At 42.7% G+C, this 21,887-nt stretch overlaps 1 protein-coding gene across 1 annotated transcript in view; it reads left to right on the top strand.

Annotated features, from left to right (window-relative positions):
• Window positions 1–21,382, top strand: part of pkp1 (plakophilin 1) — a 38,767-nt gene extending 17,385 nt beyond the window's left edge. Inside the window, exons 5-14 of the mRNA XM_033042476.1 lie at window positions 2,155–2,362; window positions 3,283–3,448; window positions 5,289–5,406; window positions 8,250–8,420; window positions 10,754–10,930; window positions 11,917–12,070; window positions 14,920–15,106; window positions 18,490–18,574; window positions 20,036–20,148; window positions 21,016–21,382. Of these exons, the coding sequence (XP_032898367.1) occupies window positions 2,155–2,362; window positions 3,283–3,448; window positions 5,289–5,406; window positions 8,250–8,420; window positions 10,754–10,930; window positions 11,917–12,070; window positions 14,920–15,106; window positions 18,490–18,574; window positions 20,036–20,140 (1,371 nt within the window). The 3' untranslated portion in view covers window positions 20,141–20,148; window positions 21,016–21,382. The remainder of the gene's footprint in view (window positions 1–2,154; window positions 2,363–3,282; window positions 3,449–5,288; window positions 5,407–8,249; window positions 8,421–10,753; window positions 10,931–11,916; window positions 12,071–14,919; window positions 15,107–18,489; window positions 18,575–20,035; window positions 20,149–21,015) is intronic.
• The last annotated feature ends 505 nt before the right edge of the window (window positions 21,383–21,887 follow it).

Below are 21,887 nucleotides of genomic sequence, written 5' to 3'. Positions count from 1 at the left end.
CCCACTGAGTTTCTCAAGCATTTTTGTCTACCTTTGATTTTCCAGCATCTGCAGTTCCTTCTTAAACAAAGTAAACATGGAACTTTCTAGACGTTCAGAAAGGAGTTAATAAGAGTGAATAAGAAAATGTCTGAAATAGAACCAAATGTTTTGTACGTCTTCATTGAAAGTCGAACTAAAAGTTTACTAAAGCGTAGCCATCAAATAAGAAAAACAAGTGAGCAATCTAAAGTAATTGATATCACAAGAGAAAAGATCCCAGGAGCTAGCACAGTGGTGCAGCGGTAGAGTTGCTGCCTTACAGCGCCATAGACCCGAGTTCGATCCTGACTACGGGTCTGTCTGTACAAAGTTTGTACATTCTCCCTGTGCTTGCATGGATGTTCTCCAGGTGCTCTAGTTTCCTCCCACATTCCGAAGACGTACAGGTTTGTAGATTATTTGACATCTGTAAATTGTCCCTAGTGTGTAGGATAGTGTTAATGTACGGGTTGATTGCTGGTTGTCATGGCTCGGTGGGCTGAATGGCTGCTTATTCGCTGTCTCTAAAGGCTAAAGTGCAGAGCTGGCGCATCACAGGACCAGAGACCCTAATGTCTAGGATAGAACGAGTTGATCGTTGGTTGGCGCAGACTTGGTGGGTCGAAGGGCCTGTTTCCACACTGTATCTCTAAACCTAACAATTATTGACAGAGAAACAAGTTAATGTTTACGGTCTATATATATGATTAGAAGTGCAATTGCTGTGTATGTCTGTGTGGTATTTGCATGTTCTCCCTGTGACAGCATGGATTTTTTCCCGGATGCTCCGGTTTTGAAGGTTAATTAATGTGTTGGGAATGGAAGCAAAACTCTGATAACATAGAATTAGTGTGAATGAGTGATCGATGGACAAAAGTGGTATAAAGAACCTTTTTCCATGCTGCACATCCAAACTAAACTAAATACGAGGCAAATGTTGCCAGAGCTGTGGTAATCTTCTAACATGTCTGGATTCTGGAAACGTTCCAACAGATGCGAAACAACAAATGAAACCTCTCTGTTTACAAAGGAAACGAGCAGGAAAACTGAGACACTTAGAAAAGTATTATGTTTCAGGCTGAATCAGTATTTTTAATCAAGGGAAATTGTGTGTTGCACATCTATTGAAGCTTTTGAGAATGTAACTAGAAGAATAGACAAAGAAAGGTCTGTGGCTATAATGTATCAGGATTTTCCAAAAGGCTATTTGCAAAAGCATCACAATAGATAGGTGCCGGGGTGCAGTGCAGTGTGGAATCTCACCCTGGCGATTTCCTCTTCTCCCCTCTCCCATCAGACAAAAGATATAGACTTGTGAAAACACACATTCACCAGATTCAGGGACAGTGTCTTTCCAGCTGTTATCAGGCAACTCAATCATCCTGTCACAACCGGAGACCAGTGCTGAACTAATATCTACCTCTTTGGTGTCCCTCGAACTTTGCTGGCTTTACCTTGCACTAAGCATTATTCCCTTATCATGTATCTATACACTGTAAATGGCTTGATTGTAATAATGTATTGTCTTTTTGCTGGCTGGATAGCAAGCAACAAAAGCTTTTCGCTGCACCTCGATATACGTGACAATAAACTAAACTTAACAATGGGAGGTTTGCAAATGATTCAAAGGAAGGAAATCATGAGAAGATGGAAGTCCAGAGAAGGATGGAAAATAAAATCTGCAAATGGAATCAGTGGGTGAAAAGATGGTAGACGGAGTGTAATGAAAAGAGATGTGAAATTATCCACATGCTAGACAGAAGGAAAAGCTAGGATATAGTAAGAGACTATTAAATGTTTGTGTACAAAGATACCTGGATGGCTCAATGCAAGAAACAGCTAATTGGAGTAGACAGCTAGAAAATAATATGGAATGATGTGCTTTATTCCAATGGGATGGAGTATAAAAATTGTAGATCTTGCTGTGTCTGTATAAGGTTTTGTTGAGACCATATATATTCACAAAACGTTGGAGTAACTCAGTAGCACAGGTAGCATCGTGTTAATGGGCAGTCGATGGTCAGCGTGGACTCAGTGCGCAAAGGGCATGTTTCCCTTGTGTATCTCTAAACGAATCTAAAGCTAATATATCATCCAATCAAATTTAATAAACCTTTATTGGTTTTATTTCAGATTTACCAAATGGGTGCAATCCCTCAACTGATTAACCTTTTGAGAACCAAAGATGTAAATGTTCAGCAATCTGCATGTGCAGCTCTGAGAAATGCAGTGTATAAAAGCGTCGTCAATAAGGTGGAAGTAAAGAGGAATGATGGAATCAAGCAAGTACTTCAGCTCCTGAGAGAGACACGGGATCCCGAAACAAAGAAGCAAATAACTGGTACAAACTTCTGTACAATTTTGGTATATTTATTGCTATGGATCTCAATTCCCCGTACGTTTACATTACCCTGCTTCCCTCTATCTCTCTTTCTTATCCTCCATCTTGTAAGCCTCCTGCAAACGTCCACTCTGAAAGTAATGTTATCATCTATTCAAAAAAAATGAATTGGTGTTGAGACATGGGAACGAGTTGACATTGGATACCATGGAACACCACTGCATTGTCACCTGTAAAACTCCTGCAAACGCCAGTGTAGGGTTCCAACCCGAAACGTCACTGATTCCTTTTCTTCAGAGATGTTCCTGACCCACTGAGTTACTCCAGCATTTTGTGTCAAGGGGTCTTACAGCATGGAAGCAGGCTCTTCGGCCCAACTTGCCCGCACCGGTCAACATCTACACTAATCCCACCTGCCTGCGTTTGGCCCATATCCCGCTAAACCTGTCCTATCCATGTACCCATCTAAGTGATTCTTAAACGGTGTGATAGTATCTGCCTTAACTACTGCCTCTGACAGCTCATTCCTTGCACCCACCACTCCCTCCGATCCCCCTCCAGTTCTTAAATCTTTCCTGTCTATCTTCTTTTATCAGAGATTGGTTGTGTGAATGATATCTAAGTTAGGGTGGTTGGAGGTATGGTTGTGGTGAAGAGAAAGATCAGGAGATAAATGACATGGGAAGGGAGCATCAAATGATTGCCTGACCTCTTGACATGTATACGATTTGTTGGGTCAAGTAAGGGGGCAAGGGATGTGAACCCTTTTGCCTGTTAAAGAAGTGTAGTCTAAGGAATCCTTTTTTGGGGGGAATAAGGGATGCATTGACGAGGATAGAAATAAATGAATGCTTCAAATAAATGTTTTTTTCTTAAACATGTTCCATATTTAAAATTACAATTGTTTTACATTTTATTAGGACTTCTGTGGAACCTTTCATCGTGTGATGATCTAAAGGAGGACCTGATCAATGATGCTTTGCCAGTGCTGACTGATTATGCAATCATTCCCCACACTTCGCAAGGACTTCAAAGTCCAGAAACCATGGAGTCGGAAACCTTTCACAATGCTACAGGGTGTCTGAGGTATGGAAACCCCTTCCAAACTGTCCGCGACCAAATCTTGGATATATTTGTGGCAGCATCTGTGGAAAGTGAAACAAAAGTTAACATTTAAGAAGAAAGACCCTTTGCGAACTTTCTGATAAATGGTCTTTCGCTTGAAGCATTAATGGGACACTCACACTCACACTCTCTCTCACACACACACACACACACACACACACACACACACACACACACACACACACACACACACACACACACACACACACCCTACATCACTCACTCACACTCTCTCTCACACACACACACACACACACACACACACACACACACACACACACACACACACACACACACACCACCCTTCACCAGCCCGTTACGCGGGTGGGGGACGGGGCAAGCGGGGGGAGCGCTGTCTGAGTGAAATTCACTCGGTGCAAAGCCAAGGTGATACAGACACACACCGCGATGAACAGGAAGGGTACGGTAAGTCCTTTAAAAGAGAGGGGGGAAGAAGGAGTGGAGACAACTTTTAAGAAGCCAGAGATACACGGCTGTGAAGCTTGGCAGACATTTATCAGTTATCCTTCGTTCTGAAAACTACTGCTTACGTTGTTTTTTCCCAATGAGCCAATGACTTATGAGAACCTTCGACCTCCTGGCGACCCACCTACGGCACGAGAATTCTCGCTACTCTCCACGACGGCTTCATTCCGGTCGCCGCTATTTTTTCAACATGTTGAAAAATTCACGGGGACCATAAAGAGCCCGCGACTTGTTCCCAGAATGTGGGAACTCCTCACGACCATGAAGGCGACTCCCCGGCAACCACCCGCGAGCATGTGGCAACCATGTGGCGACTGCATCGCCTAAGTGGGACAGGCCCATAACTCTGTTCTTCTTTCAACCACCATTGCATGATCGGTGGGGTATTTTCAATTCTTCCTTTAGTGGCATTTCATTGATTTGTAAATGATTGTGGGAAACCTATTGCTGTGGGAGCATTCACCCGTTCCATATAAAACATCTCATCTCCCTTTCTAGTGAGCAGTTTTCTGACAATGTTTACTATTAAGATCTTGGGATTGCTGTCTGCCCAACAAGAAGGATCTCGACCCGAAACATCATCCATTCCTTCCCTCCAGAGATGCTGCCGTTCCCGCTGAGTTACTCCAGCTTTTTGTGTCTATAACATTATTAATGCTCTGTGACTGACAGTGAGAGTATTCTCCAATGCATTTGCAGTCAACCACAGTGTTGGAAGTACCCGGAGTGGCTAATTGCATTATTGAATATAGAAGTCAAAGTGGAGTGCGATTTATGCATCACTCTTATTGTGCATTTATTGGTAAAGGAGTAAGATGGTGTGTGGGATTTGTCTTATCATTGTGCATGCTTTACAGTTTTGGTTGATCTTTGTCTAAATTGTGTACATCACATGAGATGTGCCTATCAAATTTTGTGACGAAAGTACAACAATAGTGGTGGAAGCTATGGTGTGATCAGCTTGATCGCTCCACTTTGCTGCCCTCGCTCCACCCCACCCTCGCTCCCTCCACCCTGCCTTCCTTGGTACTGGTCCTGATCCATCCCTGTGTAGGAAGAAACTGCAGATGCTGCTTTAAACTGAAGATAGACACAAAAAGCTGGAGTTACGGGACAGGCAGCATCTCTGGATAGAAGGAATGGGTGACATTTCAGGTCGAGACCCTTCTTCAGACTCATGGGTTACATTTCGGGTCGAGACCCTTCTTCTTTCCGCAGATGCTGCCTGTCCCGCTGGGTTACTTCAGCTTTTTGTGTCTATCTCTGATCCGTCCCTGTCTCCTCTCTGACACTATCGTATGTACTTTCTCTTTAGGAATCTGAGCTCGGCCGGGGAGAGTGGTCGGCAGCGGATGCGGAACTCTCCTGGTTTAATTGATTCTCTCATGTCTCATGTTCAAGCATGTATCGCTGCAAACCAAGCTGATGAAAAGGTAACACAGTTAATCCGGATCATTTAACTTTAGTGTGAAGTTGGTAAGGATGCATATATTGTGTATATAAGCATGTCTAGTAGATCTTTAGCATATAACGACCAAGTGGGACCCCTTTGGGGGGGGGGGGGGGTTGGGCTGCTGCGTCACACACACACACACTAACCACCCCATGCACACACACTAACCACCCCAACGTATTATATTAATATTATTCATTCGCTCCTTTTACCCCATCCCCCGCCCTATCCACACGCTTAGCCCCCAATTTTCAGGCGCGGCTAGAGAGGCAGTGGGAGGGCAGAGGCAGAGAGAGAGAGAGAGAGAGAGGGCAGAGGCACAGAGAGAGAGAGAGAGGGGACAGTGGTACAGAGAGAGGGCAGAGGCATGGAGAGAGAGAGAGGGCAGGGGTACAGAGAGAGGGCAGAGGCAAGGAGAGAGAGGGGGCAGAGGCACAGAGAGAGAGGGCAAAGGCAGCTCTGGTACAGGGCCCGACTTGCTTGGTCTTTCTGCGTCTTTTGAATAACCGGGGGGGGGGGGGGGGAGGGATCAGGGGGGTGATATCACTCGCAGTGCGTGGAAGAATGGCGCGGAGCAGACCCATTGTGACATCATTAACGAAAGGCAGTCGTATTTAAATTCAAAGTTCTGTCATATTTTTGAACATTTTCTGTACTAACTCGAGAAATAAAGCATGACATTTTCAGATAAGGTAGATTTGGACTCCAGGGGCAAAATGTCTACCGGAATATATAAATATTTTATCATTACTGCGTCGTTTTTTCACGAAGATGTGATATATATATAATTTATATAATATATAACATATAATAAGGACACATATAACTCGGATCATTTAAATAACATGTTGATCGGGATGCATATAAATTGCATGTAAGTATATCTAATAGGTTTTGTATGTGTTATATAATATACAATAGGTTTTAGATACAATGTATAACATATGCATACACAATGTATAAGGATGCATATAAAATTCAGATCATTTAAATATCATGTTATGTGGATACTTATTTGTCTAGAACAGGGGTTCCCAACTTTTTTCGTCCTGTTTACCCCCGGCAACACATAACAATGTTATTTCATTTATTTATGAACCGCTGACGAACAGATATATCAGACACCAAACACAGTCAATGAGAAAAAATATGTACAAATCCGGAATCAGCAAATTGACCCCCTGGGTAAATTTACCCCAGGTGGGGAACCCTTGGTCTAGAATTAATCCAAATAATTTAAATACTATGTTGACAAAGATGTGTATGTGTGTGTGTGTGTGTATATATACAAATACTATAAAGTTACAAAAAAATGAGGTGCAACTTAATGTCTTTGTTCCAAAAGCTTTTAGCACTTGTGTAAGATATTCATACTATTTTGGCTTTATGTAATGGGATAACAGATGTCTTATCCTAGTTATCAGAAGTGATGTGGTTTGCTGAGGGAAAAAAAGTCTTCCTGCACTATAAAACATTCCTTTCTGTCCAGTTCTCCATTTGATTTAATCAGTCAAGCAATGCTAAGTTCAGGAAGAAGACAAAAAAAGTACCAGAGGCTGTGTATCAAATTAACTGTTATTAAATGCATCTGTTATCTTTTGAATCTTTTGGGGTGGCACAGCGGTAGAGTTGCTGCCTTACAGTGCCAGAGATCCAGGTTCAATCCTGATTACAGGTCCTTCTGTACGGACTTTGTATGTTGTCCCCCTGACCTTAGTGGGTTTTCTCCGGGTGCTCCAGTTTCCACCCACACTCGAAAGACGTACAGGTTTGTAGGTTGATTGGCTTGGTTAAATTGTCCCTCGTGTGTAGGGTAGCGTTAGTATACGGGAATAGTTGGTCGGTGTGGACTCGCTGGGCCGACGGGCCTGTTCTCGCCTTGAATTTCTAAACTAAACTGAACCTAGAGAATATGTCTTATTTTGGATGTCACAAAAAAGTACCAAGCCTTTTAATGAGCAATGATGCAGGAATTTTTTTGTTATGAATTGTTTTGTTTTTGAAGTAAATGCAACTTAATGTGTTTTGAAAGATAACTTGGTATCCACTCTTTAGCTTGAGCATGGTGCTCTTGATTGCCACAGAAAATGCTAAACACAGAATTGGACATAATTTCAACATATGCTAAACCAGACTGTGGATTTCTTTATACAATGTATATATTAGTTTGGTATAAACTTACATTATTTTAATAGATGGATGGCACAATGGCACAGCGGTAGAGTTGCTGCCTTGCAGTGCCAGAGACCCAGGTTCGTTCCTGATTAAGGGTGCTGTCTGTACAGAGTTTGTATGTTCTCCCTGTGACCACGCGAGTTTTCTCAGGGTGCTCCGTTTCGTCCCACATTCCAAAGACTTGTAGGTTAATTGGCTTCTGTAAATTGTAAAATTGTCCCCAGTATGTAGGATAGTGCTAGTGTACGGGGTGATAGCTAGTCAGCGCAGACTCAGTGGGCCAAAGGGCCTGTTTCCTCACTGTATCTCTAAAGTCTAATACTTTGGGTTGCTTTTATCATTTAGTCAGATCATTGCTGTTCATACCTCAGCACTATGTTTTGATTCATAAAGTGTGCACGATTGCTTCAAAGAATCATTTTACAGCATTATGTTAAGACCGTGGCTATTGATGAAATGTTTACAATTTAGTTATGCAGCTAATCTTGGATTACCTACAATTTGATGATGATAACAATATAAGATTTTAATATTGTGATATAATTTAACTAACAATTAGATGACATCCTTATTATTGATGATTCACCAGCTTGAACATCAAAGGAAATATTCTCTTTATGTTAACTGTACTGTCTCGATTTCTCCCAGTCTATTGAAAACTGTATCTGCATCCTCCACAACCTATCGTACCACTTAGACTCGGAAGTGCCCAGTGCCTTTGCCCACATAAACGAGAATGGAAATTTGCAGCAAACCAAAAAAATGTCAAAGAGGTCTTCTGTGGGCTGTTTTAGTCCAGAAACAGATCACTTGGAGGAGGTAACTATACCTGTAATCCACTTAACAAAATGGCACATTTGTTTGGATGGCGACAGTAAATACAGCATGTGAATGAATCTTGCCTCTTGATACTTGCCTCTGGTATATTTGGTTTTATTAACTTCAACGGAATGTCCAGAGTGTTACCAGTGCACACCTCGAACAGTGGTGATCAAAGAAAAATGTGTCCCTTAGTGTTTTATTTTTTTCATATTTCAGCTAATTATGATTTGCTTTAAGGCATCATGGTGTTGACCTAGGAGTGAAATGAAGAAGAACCTCTTCACCCAGATGGCGTTTGGTATATATCCCTCTAATGCTGTCCTATCCTTGTACCTGTCCAAGCGCCTTTTCAATGCTGTTACAGTACCTGCCACAACTACCTCCTCTGGCAGCTTGTTCCATCTACCCACCACCATCAGAGTGATAATGTTGTTCTTGGGTTTGTGTTAAAACTCAACTTTCTCAGGGGACTGAGGAAATGTTGCATTTCTCCAATGCAAAGGTCTACAAATGCACCAGAGAAAGCATATTGTCGGCTTGCATCTCAGTTTGGTTTGGGAACAGCTCTGCCCAACCACAAGGAATTGCAGAGAGTTGTGGATGTAGCCCACTCCATCACACAGGTCAGATCTCCCACCATTGATTCCATCTACACTCATGCTGCCTTGGAAAAGCAGCCAACATATTCAAGGATTTGTCCTACTCTGGTCATTCATCCTGTTCTCATCCAGCAGAAGGCACACAAGCTGAAGTCTGCACCACCAAGAGCTTCTTCCCCTCCGTTATCAGGCTTCTGAATAGTCCTTCCATAAAATAAGGTCCTGTCCAATTCACCTCTATCCTATTGTGGATATTGGACTTTGTTTATGAAACTAATATGCTACAATGGTAAGAACTATATGCTGCACTCTCTTTCTTCCATTTTGCTCTATCGTACTTGAGTTCAACTTGATTGTATTCATGTAATTAGGTGGTAGTATATCTGATCAGTTGGGATAGCATGCAAACACAGCTTTTCACTCTACCTTGGTACCTGTGACAATAGTAAACCTAAACGTAAATGCTCTCACCTTGAACTTGTGTCCTTTGGTTCCTGGGTAAAAGACTCCGCATTCACCCTATATATTAATACAGATGGATATATTTCTGGTCATTAATGGAATGGGGCGACATGGTAATAATGCAGGAAAGTGGTATTAATCTCTGTTAGTTGTGATCTTTATGAATTCAGTATTCATTTAAAGAAGAGAATACTCTGCAAAATTGGCAAGGCCGCTTTTGGAGTATTGTGTTCAGCTTTGATCACCCTGCTTTCGGAAAGATTGTTAAGCTGGAAAGATGGCAGAGAAGATTTATGAGGATGCTACCAGGACGATGGCCTGAGATAGGGCAAGCAAGGACTTTATTCCTTGAAGCGTAAGGGGACGAGGGGAGATCTTATAGAGGTGGATAAGATCATGGGAGGAATAGATGCACAGTCTTTAACCCAGCGGAGGGGAATAGAGGACCAGAGGATGCAGGATTGTCCGAAGGGAAAGATGTAATAGGAAACTGAGGAGTAACTTCCTTACACATAGGGTTGTGTGTATATGGAACGAGTTGTCAGAGAGAGTAGTTGAGACAGATACTATAACGTCATTTAAAAGATATTTGGACATGTGCAAGGATATGAAAAGGTGAGCCGAATGTAGACCGAATGCTGGCAGGTTGGACTAGCGTAGATGGGGCATTCTTGTTGGCATGGGCAAGTTTGGCTGCAGGACCTGTTTCCATGCTATATGACTCTAAAATGATCAATATTTCCCTTTTATCTATTTTCCTGATTTTTAAATATACGCCACGGTAGAAAGCAGGATAACCTGTGAAGGAATGTGTTTCCAGTACATTTTATACATGTTTACAGTAAACCCTCGCATTTACATAGAAACATAGAAAATAGGTGCAGGAGTAGGCCATTCGGCCCTTCGAGCCTGCACCGCCATTTGATATGATCATGGCTGATCATCCAACTCAGTATCCCATCCCTGCCTTCTCTCCATACCCCCTGATCCCTTTAGCCACAAGGGCCACATCTAACTCCCTCTTAAATATAGCCAATGAACTGGCCTCAACTACCTTCTGTGGCAGAGAATTCCACAGATTCACCACTCTCTGTGTAAAAAATGATTTGCAGTTCAGATTTTTATCATAAATCTCAGTTGAAGTGTTGGTTCTATTGACTTCAACGGAACTAAAAGCCAGCCAATCCCTCAAACTTCAGCAAATAGTTTCTCCCTTTTTAATTGTTAACAATTAACTTTTATAATTTAAGTCTTCTTTTTGTTTCACAGGCTGATTTGTCTAACTTGTATTTCTCTCAAGAGGAAGATAATCCCAAAGGTGTCAGCAACCTCGTCCACTCAAAAGCAGTCAAAATGTACACCTCTCTTTTGGAGAAATCCAAGTCTGATGCCACATTGGAAGCATCTGCTGGAGCCCTGCAGAATCTCACAGCCGGCAACAAAGTGGTATGGAATGTTTTTAGAGGGAAGAGGGAGAGATTTTTACCGATTTGGTGCCCCATCTTCCCCCCTCAACACCAATTTCCTTCACCAGTGGTGCACAGTGACTGCAGTGTGCACCATCTACCAGTGGAGGTGCCAGTCGAGTTGCTGCCTCTCAGTGCCAGAGACCCGGGCTCAATCCTGAACTTGGGAGCTGTCTGTGTGGAGTATGCAAGTTTCCTCCCTGTGACTGCGTGGGTTTCCTCCGGGTGCTCTGGTTTACTCCGACATCCCAAAGACGTGCATGGGTTTGTAGGTTGATTGGCCATCTGCTACAGGTTGAAAGCATTTTATTGGGATGCGTCACAGCATGGTTTGGGTAACAGCTCTGCCCAATGCTGCCCAATTGTGGACGCAGCCCAGACTATCACACAAACCAACCTTCCTTCCATTGACTCCATCTAAACTTCACGCTGCCTCGGCAAGGCCACCAGCATAATCAAGGGTCATCCTGGTCTCTTTCTCATCTCCCCTCTCCCATCATGCAAGAGGCACAGAAGTGTGAAAGTGAACACCTCCAGATTCAGGGATAGTTTCTTCCCAACTGTTATCAGGCAACTGAACCATCCTATAAAACAACACGGCGGTCCTTAGAGACCCTCATTGGAGACCCTTGGACTATCTATAATTGGACTTTACTGGAGTTTATCTTGCACTAAACATTGTTCTCTTTATCAGGTATCTATACACTATGGATGGCTCAATTGTAATCATGTATAGCCTTTCCACTGACTGGATGGCGTGCAACAAAAAGCTTTTCATTGTACCTTGATACACGAGAAATAAACTAGACTAAACTGCCACAAGTGTGTAAAAGTGGATGAGAAGGTGGGATAACACAGAACTAGTGCGAATGGGTAATCGATGGGTGGTGTGGACTGGGTGGACTGAAAGGTCACTTTTCACACTGTATCCAATTCGATTCAAAATGTATTTATTTTATTTTCCAGTCATCGTTTCTGATGAGTTCAGCATTGGTGAACAAGGAAAAGGCAATTCCCAGCGTGGCAAAGCTTTTACATTCCAGCAATCCGGATGTACAGAAAACAGCCGTTTCATTGTTGAACAACCTGTCAAGGCACAGTAAACTTCAGCCACAATTAGGTAAGGCAGATGATTATGAAACTGTCTCCCAAAAAGGCAACTGACTCTACAGTCAATTGACTGTACCTATTAAAACTGCGGTAAAATGTTCCTCCACAGATTATTCCAGCTATTTTGCCTGTTTCCAAAATCAAATTCAGTTTAGAGATACAGTGCGGAAACATGCCCTTCGGCCTACCGAGTCGGCGCCAACCAGTGTTCCCCTATCCTACTCACACTAGGGACAATTTTACCAAGCCATTTAATCTACAAACCTGCACGTCTTTGAAGTGCGGGAGGAAACTGGAGCTCCCAGAGAAAGCCCACGCATGTCATGGGGAGAACATACAAACTCCATACAAACAGCACCCATACTCTGGTTCGAACCTGGGTCTCTGTCATTGTAAGGCAGCAACTCTACCACTGCACCATCCTGTCGGCCTAATTGAAATTGAAATAATGTTATTTTAAGTGACACAGTGGAATGCTGATTAGCATTGCTTCCTTCCAGCTGCAGAAATTGGGTTTAATACTGACTTTGGGAGTGTGGAGTCAATCTGTAGGATTATTGAGTCAGTATGTATGTGCTCCTGTGATCGCATGGGTTCCCCATGCATGCTAATGCTTTTCTGGCTGGTAAATTAATTGGTTACAATCAATTGCCACTAGGCTGCTATGAGAACTGAGAGCTGGTGAGCATACAAAAGGGAATAGGTTGCAAGGAAATAATTCGCAGAATGAGACTGATAGGAATGCGCTGGGGCATTCAATGGGCTGAATGGTCTCCTATCGCATCTTTGCTATCAGGAGGGTTCTTGAAAAGCAACATCTTGATTCTCTTCTCTTCGTTCTAGATATACCTTGTTCAAATGGTGTTATTCTAAGAATGGACTTGTATATGCGATTTCAATATAGAAACATAGAAAATAGGTGCAGGAGTAGGCCATTCGGCCCTTCGAGCCTGCACCGCCATTCAATATGATCATCATCCAATTCAGTATCCTGTACCTGCCTTCTCTCCATACCCCCTGATCCCTTTTGCCACAAGGGCCACATCTAACACCCTCTTAAATATAGACAATGAACTGGCCTCAACTACCCTCCAATCCCTTCCCCTCTCCTTTCTCCTCGCCTCTCACCCATCCCATATCATCCTCATTCCTCACCCTCTCAACCCCTTACCTTTCCTTCACCCTCCCTTTTACCATTCATGCTGCTGGCCCTCCTACCCTTCACCCTCCTTTTACCCCTTCCTTACTCTCACCCTCCCTCCAACCTCTTCCCCTCCTCGTCTGCCCACCCCTTATCCTCCTCTCACCTTCCACACCCTCCTGTTACCTTCCTCCCACCCTCCACCCATCCCATACCCTCCCTCACAGACCTCCACCCACCTATCCATCCCCTTGCCCACTCCAATCCCTCACCCCCTACCCCTTTACCCCCCCGTCCTCCCACCCCTTGCAATATGAAACAACTTATTTAGAACCAAGTAATGGTTCTCCAATATATTAATAATATCAGTTGATTCTCATACCTGATGGTGGACCACACATATTGCTGACAGAGAAGGCTTTTGTATTCTAATATTTGTATTGTAATTTTAGCACAGAAGTGTTTATGGAATAATCAGTAAATATTACCAGTAGCACAGTGGCGTAGTGCGTAGAGCTGCTGCCTCTCAGCGCCAGAGACCCAGGTTCGATCCCTGCCTTGGGTGCTGTCTGTGTGGAGTTTACCCATTTTCCCTGTGACCACGTGAGTTTCATCTGGGTGCTCCAGTTTCCTCCCACATCCCAAAGATCAGCAGTTTCTCTGTTAATTAGCCTATGTAAAATGGGCCTCAGTGTATAGGAAGTGGTTGAGAAAGTGTGATAACATGGAACTGGTGTAAGCTAAGCTAAACTATATATAAACGATATGTTTAAGAAGGAACTGCAGATGCTGGAATATCAAAGGTAGACAAAAGTGCTGGACAAACTCAGCGTGTGCAACAGCATCTATGGAGCGAAGGAAATAGGCAAAGTTTCGGGAAGAAACCCTTATATAAACGAGACTGGAGACTGGACCAGAAACGTCACCTATTCTTTTTCCTGCCCATTAAATTACTCCAGCGCTTTGTGTCTATCTTTGGTATAAACTAGCATCTGCAGTTCTTTGTTTCTTAACTAAACTAAACATGTCCATGTGAAATGCACTTTAAAGTAAACCTAGGGAGCGTTTTTAAAGATGGCCGAATGTTATGTAGTTTATTTGTTATTGTAACGATAACTATTGGTTTAATGCAGGTCCGCTGTTGATTTTCCGGCACCCTTGGTTCCAGAGCCTTGCCATATTATCAGTTCTGCCAGACTAACAGGTCACGGCTAAGGGGGGCCGAGATACCAGCCCGCAAAGTCGGCTATGGGCTTCTAGAGCCCTGGCCGCAGGGGACAAATTCAACCCGCTGATCAGCGTGGTAGTCCCAACGAGGTCAAGATTGGCCACCGCTGCACCACATTTTCAGGGGGACCTCCGGGGGGGATTTCAAGCGTGTTCTCGCAATTTGGCCACGATTAAAGGAGGTACCGGACCAACAGTTGCTGGAAAATCAGTAGTGGACGTAGAGTGATGGTCTTACAGCGTGGAAACGGGCATTTCAGCCCAACGTGCCCACACCCGCCAACATGTTCCATCTACACTAGTCGCACCTGCCTGCGTTATCCCTCTACACATGTCCTATCCGTGTACCCAGCTAAATGTTTCTTTAACATTGTGAGAGCACCTGCCTCAACTACCGCCTCTGGCAGCTCGTTCCATAAACCCACCACCCTTTGTGTGTATGTTATTTCAATATAGGTTAAGTATTTTAACAGTCCATCAATATTTCTCAGCTTCACAGACATTGCCAGACCTAGCACGGCTTCTCCCTGGTGCAGGCAGTTCTACCACGTCTTCAGACGACACCATCGCTTCAGCCTGTAACATCATGCGAGGCCTGGTTCCCAGTAATCCGACTTTGGCCAAAACTGTGCTGCAGGGATCTATGTTGAGAAACCTGATGAGTCTCAGCAAATCCAGGTATCAGTTCAATATTTATCCAAAAAATGTGCTTGCCAAATAGTCCAAGCTGCTGTTTAAACTTTTCATTGTATCGTTGCCTATTAATAGTTTCAAACTTTAATGACACTGAAAATAGAAAAGATTCTCAAATACGAAATATCAAAGGGCGGTGGTAGAGTTGCTGCCTTACAGTGCCGGAGATCAGGGTTCGATCATGACTACAGGTGCTGTCTGTATGGAGTTTGTACCTTCTCCCCATGACCGCGTGGGGTTTTTTCGGGTGCTCCGGTTTCAGCCCATAACCTAAAGACAAAAAGAAAAAGTACTCTGTCATGTATCACATTGTGATATATTTGTTTAGTGCAGTGTGTCATTGACTGCTTCTTGTGATGGTATGTCTCACCACTAAACAAACAGCATCTGTTTCTGAATTGCAACTGGTTATGTGTCTGCAGTAAAAATGATTACATAGTGTTGGAGTAATTCGGTGGGTCAGGCAGTCTGACTTGATAAATTACTCCAGCACTCTGTGTTTTTGGGAAACCATAACCTGCAGTACCTTCTGATTTACTTTAGAGATACAGCTCCTTTGGCCCACCTGTTCCTCGCCGACCAACGACCACCCCGTACACTGGCACTAACCTACACACTAGGGACAATTGACAATTTTACCAAAGTTAATCAACCTACAAACCTTTGCGTCTTTGGAGTGTGGGATGAAACTGGAGCACCCAGAGAAAACCCATGCAGGTCATGGGGAGAACGTACAAGCTCTGTACAGACAGTACCCGATGTCGGGATCAAACACGGGTCTCTGGCGCTGTAGGGCAGCAACTCTACCGCTGCGCCATTGTGCTGCTGTTTTGTCCACATTGTGTCTCCAGCAAGTTGCTTAATGTTACACTGAAAGCTCTGTCCACAGAATCCCTAGCAACTGAAGGGTCTTTAAGCACTTCCCCATTCCTTAATTGGGGCTGCTTCATTGTACCACTGTTAATATCATTGGAGAATCTGTTTCAAGGGATTTGTCATTTTGGCTAATATTGACAAAGTAACTCAGCAGGTCAGATAGCATCTTTGGATGACCTAAATAGACAATGTTTTGTTTAGTTTAGAGATGCAGCGCGTAAACAAACCCTTCGGCCCACCGAGTCCGCACCGACCAACAATCCCCACACATTAACACTAACCTACATACACTAGGGACAATTTACATTTATACCAAGCCCATTAACCTACAAACGTGCATGTCTTAGTCAAGATCGAATGCGTATTTCTGGTGCTGTAAGGCAGCAACTCTACCGCTTCACCACCATGCACTAGTTGGGACCCTTCTTCAAACTAATTGGTGACGTTTCAGGTTGGGCCCTTCTTCAGATCAATTCACTAATCTTTTGCTTTCCTTCTACTAATGGGACACCAAGGAAATTCCTATTAATATTCCATCGGCACAAGCAGTAAAGTCCACTTATGTAATGCTTATTGCATCCATTTTGCTAAGATATTTTGTCATTGGGGAAAGCCTGGATGTAAATGTTCCTCCAAACTGAAACGGGGTATCCAATGCATTGTAACAAAGTGGAGACTTCCAGGATACAAAAGATTCTTTACTTGATCTTATAGAAATATATAACATTCTTAAGGGATTGGACAGGCTAGATGCAGGAAAAAATGTTCCTGATGTTGGGGGAGTTAGGAACCAGGGGTCACAGTTGAAGAATTAGGGGTAGGCCATTTAGGACTGATGAGGAGAAACCTTTTCACCCAGAATTGTGAATCTGTTGAATTCTCTGCCACAGAAGGCAGTGGAGGTCAATTCATTTGATGTTTTTAAGAGAGAGTTAGATTTAGCTTTTAGGGCTAATGGAATCAAAGGATATGGGGGAAAAAACAGGAATGGGGCACTGATTTTGGATGATCAGCCATGATCATATTGAATGGCGGTGCTGGCTGAGAATGGCCTACTCCTGCACCTATTTTCTATGTGTCTATCTGGCCTGTATACTATCTCTGTCCAGCTGCTTTAAATCTAAAGAAACAATCAACAGCAGATGTTGGTTTATAACAAAATTAGACACAAAGTACTAGAGTAGCTCAGTGGGTCAGGCAGCATCTCTGGAAAAAAAAAGGATGGGTGACTTTTTCGGTCGAGACCCTTCTAGCCCCTCCTCCATCAATCTGAGAAAGGGTCCCAACCCAAAATGTCACCTGTTCTTTTTCTCCAGCGATGCCGTCTGACCTGCAGAGTAACTACACTGGCACCTTGTGGCTTATCTTTGCTTTAAAACTAACCCTGATGTGCTGAGTCTGTGATCAGCAAGCAATCGGTGTGATCTAATGTACCCTGCCAATGCCCTCCATCCATTCTTTCTGTTGATCAAAAAATATATATAAAAACGTGCTTTGGGTCAGGACCCTCCTTCAGACTGATGGAGGAGCGGGTAGAAAGCTGGAAAAGAGAGGCTGGAAAAAAGTAATAGGTGAGGGAGATACAGGTGAGGGAGGAGGGATTGGCAGATGGGTGGAGATGGTGATGAAGGCTCGAGGTGTAAAGGAGACTGAAGGGTGGGAGACGAGGAAAGAAGGGGAGGAGTGAAATATCAATCCCGAAGGAGAAAGAGGGGAAAGGAAAATGGGGGAACTAGGAGATGGGAGGGGTAAGTGGGGTGTGGGAGGAGCGTGCAGGGGAGGGAAAACGGGCAGGGTGACTGGGATGGGAGAAATGGGTACGCATATGGGAGAAGGAGGGCGGGGGAGAGGGGCTAAAGGATTATTTTACTCCTCCTGTTGACACCCTTTTGTCTCCTTTTCATCTCTAGCCTTTGTCACATGCTCCACCCATCTGCCGATCACGCCTCGCATCCTCCACCTGTATCCACCTATCACTTCACCCCTCTTTTCCACATTTCTACCCTCCACTCCATGTCTCAGGAAAGGTCCTGACCGAAACATTGTCTAACCACTTCCTTCCATCGATGCTGCCTGGCCCACTGAGTTCCTCCAGCACTTTTTTTTTTTGCTCAAAATTCCAACATCTGCAGTCTCGTGTGTCTCCACCGTTTGTTGACACTTGAAACACAAATTGCAGATGTCCCAATGTAAACCAGATTAATAAAGTATAAAGTACATGTTGCACTAAATATTATTCCCTTTATCCTGTATCTGTGCACTGTGGATGGCTTGATGTGTAGTCTTTTCGTTGACTGTATAGCATGCAACAAAATCATTTTTCACTGCACCTTAGTACATGTGACAATAATAGAAACTAGAATTCAGATTTTTTTAAACGCATTTTTTTGCACACTATACTGCAGAATGCATGCAAATATAGTGTATTTGGTCACAATTGTCTTTATGCAAGTTCCTCCATATATTAATTGATTACTGTTCATTTTTTATAGTACAAATCCCTCAGCTGGTAAAGCTGCCTGCCTTTTCCTATATGAAATGTGGAACCAGAAAGAGCTACACAGTTTTCTCAGAAAGGTACGTACGGGTTGTTCGTTGACGGCACTTTATTACTGTTTAACATTTGCATGAGTGTTACTTTGCTTTGTATGCCACTCCATGTTGTAAATGTACATTGAACTGTACACAAATGGCTGATGTATTCAGCTAGTCTTTCAATTTCTGTAAACCCCAATGGTGCATGCTTTTTATTTTCCTGAGGGGGTGAGGTTTATTGATATTATCAGCATTTCTAACGATTTGCCATTGCTATTAACATGTGGTGCTGACTTTTATTCATAAATCAGTCGTCTTGTGATGTTCATATATGTTGCCCATGTCTTTTTAGTTGGTATAATGTTTGATTTTTGAAGGAGTGAGTGCTGCATTTTCATAAGTTTATGTTCCAGGAGCAGAATTAGAACATTCGGCCCATCAAGTTTACTTCCCACATTTAATCATGGCTGATCGATCTTTCCATCTTAACCCCATTATCCTGTCTTCTTCCCATACCCGTACACCCGTACGAATCAACAATATGCCATTCTCCGCCTGAAAAATATCCATTGGCCTCCATGGCCTTCAGTGGCAATGAATGCATCTAAAATACAGGCACCACACGTTTTATGTGGATGGTTTTGGGCTTGAAAAAGACGCGTAAATCACACATATGCCAGGCAGCACACATTGGAAAAATACATCTCAAAGCCAGATACATATAAACATATAATCTAATAGCTGCAGATGATCATTTGCATTTTCTTTCTGTTAAGTGAAACTGATCTTATACGGTAACTTTGAAAACTGACGTATAAGTTTACCAGGAAAAAATCCTGAGCTCGTTATTCCGAAAATAGGATTGTGTAAATTAAACATTGGTAGTAATTAGACAAGTAAATCAAGGTGCCTGTACCTTGTCAGGACTCGACTGAATAGATGCAGGGTGGCTGTTCCTGATCCACAGATGTTCAGATTCTGGGGTCATAACTGAGGATAATGGGAATGCCCTTTAGAACTGACATCAGGGGAAGATTAGTAGAAACAAAGAACAGCAGATGCTGGTTTATACCAAAAGTAGACACAAAGTGCTGGAGTAACTCAATGGATCAGGCAGCATCTCTGGAGAAAAAGGATATGTGATGTTTCGGGTCGCGCCCATCCTTTTTCTCCATCGATGCTACCTGACCCACTGAGTAACTCCAGCACTTTATGTCTATAGGTATAGGGAGAAGATAATTCACCCATGGGTGGTGAATGTCTAGGACAGAAGGTGGTGAAGGCCAAAATCATTAAATGTACCATGGGGGGAGGAGTGGGAAGAGGGTACTGATGTGGATTAGCAGCCATGATCATATTGACTGGTGGAGCCAGCTTCAAACCCCGTATGACTGAATTTTCTTTCATTTTATCAGACTCGGTAAGGACTCATTGGGCTGATCAACAATGTTTAAACTTGTATTAACACAATGTACTTTTGTTTGTACATTTGTGTTTCAACAGGAAGGATTTGCAAAGAAGGACTTTATAAATAATTTAACATCAGCTGCAGTCAAAGTAGCTCAGCAGAATGTCCCGCGTGACCTGACCAAAAGGTTCCTGAGGTGAAAAAACAGGTAACGTTAGAAATAATGCATTTCCACTAGTTTTGATTTGAAGTTATGCTTTGTTGCAGATGTGTCTCTGATATTCCGAGGTAAATGGGGACATGGAATAGTGCAGGAACAGGCCTGTGGTTCACATGTATATCACCTAATGTTAGCCCTGCCCACAAATCGGAAGTCAACTGCTTGGATAAGGAAGATAGACGCAAAGCGCTGGAGTAACACAGCGGGTTAGACAACATGCTGATCTCAGTGATGTTTCGGGATGGAACCCTTCTCCAGTCTGAAAATAGTGGGGGAGGGGGGATCTAGAGGTAGGTAGGAAAAGGGCAGATCATATAAGGGTAGCAACAAGTGACAAGGAAGTATGGAGCCCATAATGGCCCATTGCTGGCTGGGGCAGTGATGATTAAGTGTGGGTTTAAACATGGTGGTAGAGCTGGAGAGCAATAGGAATCACAGAGGGGGAGCAGTGAGAGAATAATGCAAATTGCTTGAGTTTGACTTTAATGATATTCTATCATTTGTGCTCCATCTAATCTTTTAAACCTAAAAACACATCTTGACTCTTCTCATCAATACTTTTTTTCCCTATCTTGTCTTAAACCTCTATGTATGTTCTTGCTCCTTTATTATTTCTTCTGGCAACAAGTTTAAGTTTCAGTTCATGGAGGCATCTGAGATTTTTTTTCAAATGTCATTAATTTATAATATTTAGATGACAAAACAGCTTTACTGCACTATCAATTGTGTTTGAACATACATATTTGTATCATATTTTGCTGTGAACTGTTTTGGCAAATATTCATGATTAATATTTTGTTATCTTGAATAAGGTCACCATAAGTTATTATTGAAAGTATCAATTTTATTTCCTAGGAGATTTGTTTCATGAACGACTCTTCAACAAAGTTCCAGTGACGTGGAATGTACACTGAAATAGATTAAAGCCTCGTGGGTTTACAGTGGGGCGAGAGAACCTTTAAAAGCAATAGCAATTTATTTTTTAACCTTTGCTTAAGTTTCTAGAATTGTATTGCAGACTCACAGTTCAGAATGTAGTGTGTGAGTTTGAGTAGAAAATCTCATAGCAATTTTAACATGGTCTTAGGAGTATCTTTTCATCTAAGATCAGAGCCATCAGCTAATACTTAGGGTGCTGTTCTCTCTGGGGTATATTGGATGCCAATATGTTAGTATCTTGAGAAGATGTGTCTAAAATAATTTCAGCTAATTGTGCCCAATAGCTCAATAATAAAAAAAACTTAGTTTAATTTTTTTTTCATGTACTTAAATGCGGCAGATAGCTCAGATTATTAAAAAAATAATTTTATTGTATATCAGTAATCAACAATTTAATATTTGCTTCTGAGAACATTGCTTCAGAATGCTGGAATAAGGAATTGCCAAAGACGGATAAGGCAGTCGAAATTCTATGCCTTACAATGATCTAATTGTAATACAAAACTACCAAATGATGTAGCAAATTATTTGATATTTGTGGCTTTGTTCGATCTGTTGTATGCTCTTGATAGAAACATCACACCTATACGTTAGACTTTAGAGGTAAAGACCGGAAACAGGCCCTTCGGCTCACTGAGTCTGTGCTGACCAGCGATCACTTCGTACAATAACACTATTCTACACACCAGGGACAATTTACAATTTTTACTGTAGCCAATTAACCGACAGACTTGTGTGTCTTTGGAGTGTGGGAGGAAACTGGAGCACCCGTATAAACCCGACGCGAT

Source organism: Amblyraja radiata, chromosome 24, assembly GCF_010909765.2.
Source record: "Amblyraja radiata isolate CabotCenter1 chromosome 24, sAmbRad1.1.pri, whole genome shotgun sequence".
In the NCBI taxonomy this organism is placed as follows: domain Eukaryota; kingdom Metazoa; phylum Chordata; class Chondrichthyes; order Rajiformes; family Rajidae; genus Amblyraja; species Amblyraja radiata.
Note: the sequence above shows the minus strand (reverse complement) of the source record. Positions and strands in the feature narration are given on the sequence as shown.